The sequence below is a fragment of the Palaemon carinicauda genome, chromosome 33 (genome assembly GCF_036898095.1).
Source record: "Palaemon carinicauda isolate YSFRI2023 chromosome 33, ASM3689809v2, whole genome shotgun sequence".
In the NCBI taxonomy this organism is placed as follows: domain Eukaryota; kingdom Metazoa; phylum Arthropoda; class Malacostraca; order Decapoda; family Palaemonidae; genus Palaemon; species Palaemon carinicauda.
In genome coordinates, this window is record NC_090757.1 from 81,371,996 (window position 1) to 81,385,617 (window position 13,622).

Here is a 13,622-nt window from a genome sequence, read left to right on the forward strand (position 1 = left end):
TTGGCGATACAATTTTCTGCAGTAAATTTTGTTCTAATTTAATTTACTCTGTAATCTGAATATATGCACCAAGTCCAGAATTATATAAGATGTAATTATATATCAGTTTATTAAACAATGTTCATGCTAGATAATTATAGAATTGTCTGTGATTCGATTGATTTAGTGATATGGTGGATGTACATAGGATAGTAAGTCTAATAATTGTCTATGCATGGCGTTTGCTATTGATCAAGCCACCATGATTGGTTTGGCCATCATATTGTGTCAAGCGATCTGCAGTCTCATTTTATTTTTAGTCAAGAGCAATAACAGAGCGATGTAATGCGACCAAGAGCACCCGAGAATCTTGGGGTATCCTTACTGCAAACTAACAGGGTAGAACCCTGTCTCACAACTCGAAAATACCATTTCTGATCTTGCTGCCAGCTTACCTCTCCTGGCTTCTGCATTTGATTTAACTAGGAATCTTGCATCTTATAATAATCATCTTTCGTAATTATTTCTATTCATATCAGAGAAGACTTAGGAAGAAAGAATAGGACAATGATTTGGACTTAACAAACATGACCAGATCGACCATCCTTCAACTTTACTCTGACCTTCCCATTGTACTTGATGCTGCAAGGCTGAGCTAAATCGCAAATTTGCATTTAATAGCCCCCTTTTTTTTGTGTTGACTGTAGGCGAGTGAATTGTAACCTTCCAGGGAACAAGACTTTCAGGCAACCTCTAATTGTCCTGCGGGACACAAGAGTTTTTCAGATATGATTGTAAGAGAGCGGCACTCTCCAGTTACAAGAAGGAAGTCCAGAGAATGTTCTTGCGTCTATTTCCTCTGGGGATTAGGGGAATGTGATTATGAAGTGTTCTAAGGAGCTCCCTGTTGTTTTTAAGAATGGATGGGTTAAAGTCCTGGTGCACGCTGCACCAGATGGGTCTCAAGACGTGGCTCTTGTAGGGTCTTCTCCTCAGACTCTTTGAAAGGGGAGCTCATCGTCAGAGCTGTCAATCATCATGAGAACTACCAGAAAGTTAGTTCCAGAGGTTAGGGACGACCTTCAATGGTTGGATGGGGGGCAACATTGTCGTCTGCCTTTTCAAGGATAATTACCTTCTCCTAAGAGGTTGAATCCTAACAAAACTCAAAGTATGATTGTAAGTAGGTCAAGGTCGGTGCTCCTCAACATCCAGATCTCAGTATTGATAATGTTTCTTTAAATTTGTATGACTTTTAAAATTTTAGGTGTGATTCTCGACAGCAAATTTACTTTTGAGAAACACATTAGGTCTGTGTCTTCTTCAATTGCACAAAAAAATTGGCTTATTGAGAAAGTCTTACAGGATTTTTGGTGATCAATCTATTCTGGAGAAGTGTTTTAATTCTTTCATTCTACCTTATTTTGAGTATAGTTCTCCTGTCTGGTGTTCAGCTGCAGATTCTCATCTTAATTTGTTGGACAGAAACTTATGGTCTATTAAATTTCTAATTCCTGATCTAGATATTAATCTTTGGCACCGTTGTTCAATTAGTTTATTATGCTTATTGTATAAGATTTTTCATAACTCTGACCATCCTTTACATTCAGATCTCCCTGGACAATTCTATCCTGTTCGTAATACTAGGCAGGCCGTTAATTCTAATAGCCAGGCCTTCTCCATCATGAGGCTCAATACTACACAGTATTCTAGAAGTTTTATTCCAGCTGTTACCAAGTTGTGGAATGATCTTCCTAATCGGGTAGTTGAATCAGTAGAACTTCAAAAGTTCAAAGTTGGAGCAAATGTTTTTATGTTGACCAGGCTGACATGAGTCTTTTAATTGTTTATATATGACATATCTGTTTTTGAAGCTGTTAATAGTTTATATAGGACATATATGTTTTGACGCTGTTATTGTTTTTAGAATGATATATTGTTAATTTATTCTCATCATTTATTTATTTCCTTATTTCCTTTCCTCACTGGGCTATTTTTCCTTGTTGGAGCCCTTGGGCGTATAGCATCTTGCTTTTCCACCTAGGGTTGTTTCTTGGCTAGTAATAATAATAATAATAATAATAATGATACTAATAATAGTGACAATCAAAGTCGACCATCACAATACATGAATCTGGAAAGTTCCTTTCAGTATTCAGATATATAAATGACACACAACAGACAAAGAAACGGAATTCAATTCTACGCTGGTGGACAGGAGAATTTCTCACACACGGAAGCCAGATGGTCACAAAGAAATCAGTAGATTGTAAAGAGAGTGACAAGCCTCACTTTCCATCTTATGTGTTGGCTAAAAGCAGGAGGGCCTACTTGACTATATGAGAGGTTCCAATAGTACCTCTTAATTCTTCATTGGAGGAGGTAACCAACCTCCAGAAGAACCACTAATCATTTGGGGAGGGAGTATCTCTGGAAGACTGCGCCAGACTTGAGACATCAGCAAGAACAGTTCAGGAGAATCTTAATATGATGGGATGGCTTTGGGGCTCCCTGATGGGTTTTCTCATGGAGCCTTGGGGCAGTACCAACCTCTTTAAAATAAGTTGGTCAGCTCCATAAACCTCTCCATCAAAGTATCCATGTGGATTGCAAAGTTATGCCTTCAAGAAGTATATCTGACTTCACTGAGGAAGAATTTCTTTTTGCCCCATGCTCCTCTGTCCCTCTCTGGCATACAGAAGAGAGCGGTGAAAGCTTCTCCTCTTTTTGCAGAACAGCTGTTTGAGGAGGACACTCTCCGTCATCCCTAGAGAAGGCACACCTTAAAGCTAAGGAGACAAGTGAGGATAAGATTTAGTTCTTGCTTGTAAGGACAGTAGCCCAAGCACAAAGGCCTCTCCAGCCAAAACCGACTCCTAGGCAGTCGTCAATCAGTGCAAGAAGAGACAGGTCTGCTGCCAGCCTTCAACATACAAGAAGTCAACAACAGGTTACCAAAGCCTAGGAATCTCATCCTCTGTTCCTTCTATGACTCAACGACAAACTCAGCTGTCTATCAGCTCTAAATCAGGAAGTAGGGGATAAAGGATGTCGAAGACAGTCTGTAAGGGTTTTCGTCCATACGGACTACAGCCCTTGTGTGAAAATAGAAGGATGAATACAACACCACTGGCAGGCCTTGGAGAAACTAGATCCAAACTGTTGGTCATTTAGATTCCAAGTTATTTATGGGTACAGGATTCCCCTTGGCCAATCTCCTCCCCTATCGAGCACTCCAATAACTTTCAACTCATACTAAGAGTATTTGGAGAAGGAAAGAGCTCTCCGGGCAGAGCTAGAAGGACTAGGAAGAAAAGAAGCAATAGAATTAGCTTCCCTTCCATCCCCCAGTTTTGCAACAATAAGTTTGTCGTCAAAAAGACATAAGGGTCTTGGAGACTCATTATAAAAGTTTCTCATTCGAACCATTTTGTAACAAAAGCTCGTTTTAAAATGGAGAGTCCAAGGTTTGTTGATCCTTTTGGGGGTCAGACAAGATGACTGGTTCTTCTCACTCATCCTGAAAGACGCATACCTCCAAGCTCCTATCCACCTTTAGTCTTGATACCTACAGAGGTTTTGCTGGGAAGAAGAGGTATGGCAGTTTAAAACTCTTTGCATCAGTCTGACAATGGCTCCATGTGTCTTCATTCGTTTTGAGGCTTCTTTGGGAGCAGCCTTCCACCAGAGAGGCATAAGAATAATGAGATACTTGAATGACTGGCTCTCCCTATCGAGGTCAGAATAGGAAGCTATCCCCACGAGGTACATAGTCCTAAGATTTTACAAAAAACTGGTCATCTAGATCAACATAGAAATGAGTACTAGTTCCTAGTGATGATTCATTTCATCTAGGGATGATTGACTATTCAATTATGAAGACTTTCCCAACACAATCTCGCATTCGGACTTTGGAGGAATGCATCATACTTTATCTAATGGCAAAGGCACCTGCAACCAAGCTTTCACCTTTAATCCTATTGTTTCCCAGAGGAAGGAGGATACTCAGACCATCACAACATCAACTCTGCCATCTATGGGATCAAGAGGATCATTTTTTTCAGTTTCAGTGGACAGAGACAATCAGACGGAATCTAGGGTGGCTGTCTGATCCAGTGAACTCAATCCAAGTTCTTGTATTGTCAACCTCTCTCCCGGTTGTCATGTTGTTTTCCGACTCTTCAGTTTCGCGATGAGGGTCTTCGATAGGGAACATGGATGACAGGAATCAGGGCGAGTCTATCAGTTGGAGGGAGCTCTTGAGTAATCCATCTGGCTCTCGCACTTCAGTCTTCTGTACTCAAGAGTTTTCACTGTGTTCGCCAACAAAATGATGGCTATTTTTTAATCTTGGAAAGGAAGGATGAACAAGGTCACAGACATTGAACAACTCCGCACAAGAGATTCTAGCCTGGGCAGAGGGAAAGAATGTGACTTTGGGCCACAATTCATCAATGGCAAAATGAATGTGACAGCAGACCAGATCCTGAACTCAATATGAACCATTCATCAACAATTGGTGAACAATTTAGTTCATTTGTGGCTAGCAATGGTGGATATTTTTGCTACAGCGATAGACCACAATCTGGGGTCAGTTGGGACAGTCACGATACTTTAAGATGAAGGTATCCATTTCTTTGATCACGAACATACTGCACAGACTGAGGGAGTTCCCAGAATGCAGTCCTACTCTGACCTTGCAAAGACTGGTTTGGGAACCTCTTGGAATTAACAGTAGAAACCGTAAGGACCTCCTCAAACCTCATTGACACTTTTTTTTCATCTTGGACCACAAGCTCTTCAGCCTTCTGGCTGGTGACCCCACAAGTTACCTTTCCTCAAGAGTCTTCCACTCATAAACTACCAGGAAGTGGTGCAAGGACTCATAACACCTCGATCTTGAACCTTGCAGTAGCCAAGATCACAGATTTTCAGCTCTTCCTTCTTAAAGGAAAAGATTGGTCTATCCCACCCATCTGGGGATGCAGACTATGTTATCTTCAGCCTTCAGATTTACTTTCAGGGAGATGCTTGTGGACTCATTAGATCTTTCCAGATAGAAGTTCCTAGAAGGGTGATTTTATCTCCCTCATGAGATGTAAATGTGGTACTTGGGCCCATAACCAGAGAGCCCTTCAAACCACTAGCAGCAGTAGGTCTTCAGACCATATCCATAAAAGGTCTCTAAAACCAAAATCGGAGGTTTTGCCAAGAGTATGTATTCACCACTTTCTGTGTCTTAGTTTATTTATTTGTTTGTTTATGAGCAGCTTTACACAAAAACTATTTAACCGATTTTGACCAAACTTGGTACTTATGTTGGGTATGACCCAAGGATGAATATGTAACATTTTGGATGAAGGACATCAAAGTACAAGTATGCAGTGAAGTTAAGAGCAAAATAAAGAGTGCTTTGCGTGGCAAAGGTATGTTCTTTTACTGAATGCCCTTCTAGTTTTCTTTGTAATTATTAGGTTTAAATTAGATAATGGTGCTGTTAAAGATACTTTTACATTCATCATTTCATTGCCTTTTATTATTTAGTATGTATTTTGCTCTCCTGCTATATATATCTTTCTGGTACAACTTAGGAATATAAGTGGTGATGTACCCTTAAATGTACACTCTTTGGTGTAGGTGCAACAGTTCTTCCTTCACTTAAACCAGATGGCTCTATCACTCACTGTCCAAAAGAAAGATCAACCCTTTTGGCTGATGTGTTAGACAGTAAGCAGAGTAATGAGAAACTTGGATCTTCCTCATTCCTGTTTTCCTGAGGCTAAACTGACTAGTGTAGCTTTCTGACCTGGGGAAATTGAAGTTCTCTTCTTGGACCTTTATGCGTATAGAGGTGTAGACCCAAATGGAAATTTTCTTTTATTTTTTTATAAAGACTGTAGATTTCTTAGCTCCAAAGTTATCTGTTATCTTGCGCAAGCTAGCAAAAAGAAGAGCTTTTAGCACTTGTTGGAAAGTTGGTAATACTACCCCATTATGTAAATGTGTTTGTGGTACCTCAAGTCTAACTGATTACCACCCAGTTTCCATAACTCCAATGTTATCTAATGTTTTTGAAAGTTTCTTGGCAAAACGTCTAAATAGGTATGCTGAAGGTAATCATCTGTTCTCTAGTTTGCAATTTGGCTTTCATAAAGGCCTTGGAGCATGTTATGCCCTTACAATCTCCAATGCTGTACAGAAATCCCTTGATTGTGGTCAGAAACTTCGTAGGATTGGATTTGATTTTAGTGCTGCCTTTGACCGGGTTAATCATGAGGCCCTTGTTTTCAAACTCAAACAGTTGGGAGAGGGTGGGTCTTTTTTTAGCATCATTATTGGACTTATAAGTAACAGATTGCAAAGAGTTGTTATTGATGGATACCATGGTGAGTAGAAATGTGATATCTGGTGTTTTTCAGGCTGGTGTTCTGTGCCCATTATGTTTCCTACTATATACATATGACATGTAGTTTGTCCGAGAAAACAATTTTGTGCATGTGCAGATGATGCTACTCTCTTTGCATCAATTCTATCTCCTGAATGTACAGTAGATCTGCGGTTGCTGAATCCGTTAATAAAGATCTAGCGAAAATTAGTGCATTGTGCAAATTATGGGGTATGAAGTTGAGTCCTAACAAAACTCAGCATTGATAATGTTTCTTTACCTCTGCATGACTTGAAATTTTAGGTGTGATTTTTAGCAGTACATTTACTTTTGGGAAACACAGTAGGTCTGTGTCTTGTTCAATTGCACAAAAAAATTTTCGGCGATCAATCTATTCTAAAGAAGCTTTTTAATTCTTTCATTCTACCTTGTTTCGAGTATTGTTATTCTGTCTGATCTTCAGCTGCTGATTCTCATCTTAATCTGTTGGACATGAACTTAGGGTTTTATTAAATTTCTTATTACTGATCTAGATATTAATCTCCGGCATTGTCGTTCAATTAGTTTATTATGCATAAGAAATTTCATAATTCTGACCATCCTTTACATTTATATCTTCCCTGACAGTACCATCCTGTTCGTAATACTGGGTATGCAGTTAGTTTGTAATACTGGGTATGTAGTTAATTCTAATAGGCAGACCTTCTCCATCATGAGGCTCAATACTACACATTATTCTAGAAGTTTTATTCCAGCTATAACCAATTTCTGGAATGATCTTCCTAATCGAGTAGTTGAATAGGTAGAACTTCAAAAGTTAAATCTTGCAGCATATGTTTTTATGTTGAACCTGCTGACATAAATCTCTTTTTATAGTTTATATACATGAAAGATATGTTTAATGTTGTTACTGTTCTTAAAGTATTTTTTTTATTGTTAATTACTTTTCCTATAGTTTATTTATTTCGTTATTTCCTTCCCTCACTGGGCTATTTTTTCCTGTTAGAGCCCTTGGGCTTATAGCATCCTGCTTTTCCAAATATGCATAATGCATAAGAAATTTCATAACTCTGACCCTCCTTTACATTTATATCTTCCCTGATAGTACCATCCTGTTCGTAATACTTGATATGCAGTTAGTTTGTAATAGTGGGTATGCAGTTAATTCTAATAGGCAGACCTTCTCCATCATGAGGCTCAATACTACACAGTATTCTAGAAGTTTTATTCCAGCTATAACCAATTTCTGGAATAATCTTCCTAATCGAGTAGTTGAAGTAGAACTTCAAAAGTTAAAACTTACAGCTAATGTTTTTATGTTGAACATGCTGACATAAATCTCTTTTTATAGTTTATATACATGAAAGATATGTTTAATGTTGTTGCTGTTCTTAAAGCTTTTTTTTATTGTTAATTACTTTTGTATAGTTTATTTATTTCCTTATTTCCTTTCCTCACTGGACTAACTTTTCCTGTTAGAGCCCTTGGGTTATAGCATCCTGCTTTTTCAAATAGGGTTGTAGCTTTGCTAGTAGTAATAATAATAATAATAATAATAATAATAATAATAATAAAGGAAGTATAGTATTCACCTATCATTACAACATGCCAGATTTATCAGAGCATTTTAAGGTGGTTCTGTCATGTGGAAAGAATGGATAACGATAGGTTAATGAAATAGAGTTTATGTTATTGAGATGGTTGGAGGTATTAGAGGAATTCATACAGGGTTGAGTTGTTAACGTGAAAGTGTCGTGGAAAGGGGACCATGATATCCAGGAAGTGTAATAGTGCATCAAAATAGGGGTGAATGGTGCAATCGTGTGTAGCAGGGTTTAGCGTGCAACTGGTAAACCTTTTGTGTAAGTTTAGGAAATGTCTTGGTTTGAAAGATTCTTATTACCCAAGGATTCATTCACGATTCAACAGTTCAACAGTGTATGTAACTGCAACATTGTGTTGTTTCTTGGAGCGACGTCCGATTTCTTTTCTCTCCTTCGCGCTCATTAAAAGCTGTTTAAAGAGATCAGTGACACCTTATTAGAGAAGCTAGGTTCGTCTATAAAGTATGTAGTTAAGTAAGGATGGGAAATGAAACCTTACGGCTAAACCTCCATCTCACGTACTGCGTCTAGTTTCATTTTTAGTCTTGAAAAGATGCAATCTTAAACCTTTTTTGCTTTGTAGTAGTTTCTAAAGAGCATTGCAACTGATATGGAGAATTACTCCCCACGTGTCTAAATTAAAGAAGAGCCTTGTAATTTGTGTTTGTTTGTCCCACCACGATCGAATTGTTTATGAACTCATTATGCCATTTATAATTTAAAATCTAGTTTAGGCCTTTCTATTTTAATTTTTTTTTTCAAGTATGCCTTTTATGTGATAATAGCTTTTGCTGTATAGTTTTGTGTTTGAAAGAATAAATTAGACTGGACAAGAGGTGTGTCTTGTTTGTCTGTCAAATTTTTAAGAGAAATTGACGTTCGGTTTTGTAACGATTGGTGGGGTGATTGACGTCTAGGTGTTAATGAGTTTTTGCCTCCTGGCAAACACTTCTGTTCGAATACCAATCACCTTTGGCGACGGCCTTCTCGTACCCTGTCCACTAGGGAAATTAGTCGGATAACGAGGGTCTAAAAGCGGTTTAAATAGGTGCTAAATTTTTGTGGCAGTGACATAGTCGTAGGTAAGAACAATCCCTTGTTTGCTTTGAAATTTATTGATGTTGTCTGATATGGTGTGTAGTCTAAGTTTCAGGATAGGTTTTATAGTAATTTTGTGGTCCGTGTTTATAAAGAGCGTTTCCTTTTCTGACAGTTTTAAGTAACGGGACATCGGTGAGTCAGTTTGAAATTTAGATTGTGAATGGAAAGCCTTCCAGAAATAAGAGAAACTTTGTACGTGTATAGATATACCACCCTCGGTTCATCAGCAAAGTTTTGAGGTCGATCGCTTAAGGACCTGGTTAATTTGGGCCTGCTGCCAGGAAAACTGTTGTCTCTTTTTACCTATTAAAAGAAAGAAAGAGAGAGAGAGAGAGAGAGAGAGAGAGAGAGAGAGAGAGAGAGAGAGAGAAATACTTTTGAATTGTTTCACATCCCATGTGATATGGATTAGTAATCCTCGTTAACTCCCTCACATGTTGATGGTATACAGTTGTTTCGATCCTGTATTTTTACCTCCGCCAACGAAGTTGAAAGGATTTTATGTTTTCACTCCTTTTTGTGTGTCTTTGTTTGTGAACATCTTCCTGACCACAATTTTAATCGTAGAGTAATGAAACTTGCAGGGATTAACTGTTGTGTAAGAAGCTGGAAATAAAAAAAAAATATAGAAGGTCAAGGTCAAAGGTTAAGATCACGGTCAAGCAAAATGTCCAATTCACGTAATCAGCCATAAGTTTGGACATCATTATCACAGAGACTTCAAACTTGGTTCATATTTGAGTGTATGGAAATCCACGGCAATTAATACATGTCAAGATGAATGGTCAAGGTCAAGGTAGAGCAAAAGGTCGAGAAATATGCTGCCGCGGCGGAGGTCTGCGCTCTACTGAGTGCTCTTCTAGTTTCTTATGTTTTCATCATTTTCTTTCCATCCTAACTGTGACTCCCAATGGCCGTTAATAATTAGATATCTGATTTGGTGATAAAATGAAAAGAGGCAAACGTAATATTGAGGAACGCTCCCATCACCCCCATATTGTGGTTCGAGATTCGAACGAGGAACCTAAGTTGACGTATGAAATACAGTTGTAAGCATTATTTTGACTTTGGGTATTGTGAATACGGGAATATGTTTCAGGTAATTTATCATACTATGAGAGAGAGAGAGAGAGAGAGAGAGAGAGAGAGAGAGAGAGAGAGTGAATAACTTGTGTGTGAGAAGTGGTGTGTCAAAAATATAAAAATATGAGAACCTTGTCGATTTGACCCTCATCCAACTGTAGTAACAGCCAGACATTAATCAAGATTTTGATTACTTGCGTTTCTCTCTCTCTCTCTCTCTCTCTCTCTCTCTCTCTCTCTCATTATAATAAATTACCTGAAAAATATTGTATTTTTGTATATATTTGTGTTTAGATGCTATGCTTCATTACTTTTTGTATATACAAGCTGATGACTCGATTTTAGTTCTATATTTGCTAGTTTTTTAGTGTAAAGTAATGAATATGTCAAGTATATATGAAATACAATAGGGAAGAAGATTGAAGGACCACTTGTTTCGTGCGGTTGTTATTCATGTTTTGGTGTTTTTTAAATATCACAAGGTTATGTTCTGTTTTCACATAAGAATTAAACAAGGTGGTTCTAACATCCATAAGCTACCTGTGTTTTAGTTACTTTATAACTATTGTAAAAAAAAAAAGAAAAAAAATCAATCAATCTTTTGCAACCTCAAGATTATAACTTGAACTAATTCTTATATTCCCTTTTCTCCCCTATAGGTTTTTACGCTACAGGGTATCAAGCATATGAAGATCCCAACAATGGGCAAAGCGATACCAAGTCAGAAAATCTCCAAACAGTAAGTACAATCTTTGTAATGTGAAATTTGTTGTACGAAAGTATATTTTATTGCACTAATCATGTATTATGCCATAGTTTTAGGTAAAATGGATGCTGATCTATGCTCCGGCATCTCTCTCTCTCTCTCTCTCTCTCTCTCTCTCTCTCATATATATATATATATATATATACTGCAGCATATATCCAATGTTGTATTATGTTTATAAAAGTGCCCAGGAACAACACCACAAAGTACTAAGAGCGGCGGGCGTTGAAATGTTTGACAATGAAATATATATTGCTGGCTTTGTTCTAATATTTCTGAAATTTTATAATGTTTATGAAAATGTGTTACGAAGATTGGATTTTACTTAATTGAGTACCGTTCCTGCCATATGATTCGGGTGAATTCATGCTTCCTTTAAAAGTTCAAGTTATGACTTACAGCCGAAGATTTGAAATCGAATTGCTTTCAAGATCATTACTCTTATTAGTATGTAAAGTTATTTAACCCCCATGACACACTTCTCATGGTTTAATGGTCTCGCCCTAGGGACTTTTGTTATCAAAGTACAATCGAATATAAAAGTTAAGCGAAGTTAAAAAATTCACACGTAAAGTGAGGAGAGACCAATTAAAATGGATGTTGATTGAAGGAGCTTTACTGCTTCAACTGCTTGGTACAGCTGGTGTCATTAATTCCTCTACCCTTCACAGGAAGCTAAGAAAGACGTCCGATGCTTTGCTTTGTTAGCAGGTAATGCTGTTTAGCAAAGGAGAACCTGTTTGCAACGCTGCCGGTAAAACAGTGACGTTAAGCCTGTAAACATATGTTCAAAAGCATTATTATCAATTGCACGAAGTGCTGTTAAGCAAATGATAATATTTTTCTATACAACATTTCGTAAAATTAGTGGAAACGCGTTTGAGCACGTATTTACAAGCTCAGCAACTTTTATTGACAGGCACCGTTGGCTACAGTTTCTCCTTTGCTAAACAAAGCTACCTGCTGCAACGTAAAGTACAGCTGTCAGACGTCTCCTATGTTTCCCGTGAAGAGAACCATTATTAACGAAGCCAACTGTACCACTGAGGGGTGATAATTTCCTGTCTTGTTCACACACCCACATCTATTTTTCTCTTGTTGATATTTTCACCCTTATCGTTATTCCGTAGGTTTTTTTTTTTTTATTGCAGTGTATTAGTTCTTACACCAGGTAGGTCTTTCAATACTGTACTATGGTTTAATATATTTGAGCAGGAATATACCAAGTATTAATCCTTCTCATTATCTTCCGCAACGAATGTCCCTCTTTTTATATATATTAAAAGTTTTATGCGATTCTCAAAACATTATAGGCTTTCCTTTGTGTTCGTGTATTCTAATGAAGTAGTGTGTTTTTGCACTTGCATCTAATATTTTTTCCTCCTGAGAAATTTTGTGATCTAAATGTATGAGCATAAGTGCATAATTATAGTATTCTCAATTTTTAAAGAAATGCAGCGACTTGGAGGCATTGTCCATCCATAATCAATGGATTTTTTATCTTAGTGTTTGCCTATTTACTTAGTATGATGACATGATGATTTGTCCAAGAATAGATAAATACATTTTGTCGTAAATAAGTATCAGATTAAATTATAGAAATACTTCTGAAATCTTGCTCCGTAGCTTTTCTGTTAACAGAACCGAGTTGATGTATTTAAACTTAACAGGGTCAAGCTGGTGCTTTTGTAGAGGTCTGGTATGGCATATGGAAAATTTAACGTCATGAATGTGGTTTGGATCCTCAATTTTAATTGGAAATGACTCCCTGTTTACGTATCCTGACGTCATAGGTGGTTATTTCATCTCATCTCCCTAAATGATGGCTGATTGCTCAGCAGTTGTGGCATTGCGTGGCGACGCCCAAGAAACCGGATGTGATGATTACATCCTCTTGTTGCCACGAGATGAAATGGCAATGATAGTCATGTGAGCACTCCCCCATCTCTCTCTCTCTCTCTCTCTCTCTCTCTCTCTCTCTCTCTCTCTCTCTCTCGTATGTTTCATGTGAGAATTCCCCATCAATCTTAATATCTCAATCTCTTATTTTGCAATCCTCGACTAGAGTTAGCTTTTGTGTTTAGTTATTATTTCGTATTCAATGTATAGAAATGTGGAACATAGAAAACGAATTAGAGTTATGTTCTTGCAATGCTTCAATCGGGTATAGAAAATTGTTATTACTGGTAGGATTATTATTATGATCAGTATGAGGACGGGAATCCGAGGAAAAAATAATGGAAACTTTGTAAGGATATTTTTAATAATTGTTTACGTAATTTTCCAACTTGTGATTTTTCGCCCCTGCTATTATTTATTCTATGGGGGGGGGGGTCTCCAAATGACTCCAGATGTTCGAAGACCTTATCGATGAAGGGCTTGGTGTTTACAAAGGAACTCGAGATTTTGAATTAAATATTCGTTAGAAGGAAGATTAACACAATTTTTGACAGGTTTCTTGGTAAGAAAATCCGATGTAAATTTGTTTGGAAACGAAAACGATCAGCTGGAATGCCATTGTAGTTTAATATTGCTGGCATTCAATAAGAGTATAGATAAGGAAGGAAGAGGGTGATGGGTAGACCCGCTTGCTAGATATAGCATTTCCTCTCTCTCTCTCTCTCTCCTCTCTCTCTCTCTCTCTCTCTCTCTCTCTCTCAATTGTTGACGGACTTGATAGAAATTTTGTGGTACTGATTAATTA

At 37.6% G+C, this 13,622-nt stretch overlaps 1 protein-coding gene across 1 annotated transcript in view; it reads left to right on the plus strand.

Annotated features, from left to right (window-relative positions):
- LOC137626000 (RNA/RNP complex-1-interacting phosphatase homolog) overlaps positions 1–10,901 on the plus strand; it is a 590,382-nt gene extending 579,481 nt beyond the window's left edge. The window contains exon 4 of the mRNA XM_068357084.1: positions 10,812–10,901. Within this exon, the coding sequence (XP_068213185.1) occupies positions 10,812–10,895 (84 nt within the window). The 3' untranslated portion in view covers positions 10,896–10,901. The remainder of the gene's footprint in view (positions 1–10,811) is intronic.
- The last annotated feature ends 2,721 nt before the right edge of the window (positions 10,902–13,622 follow it).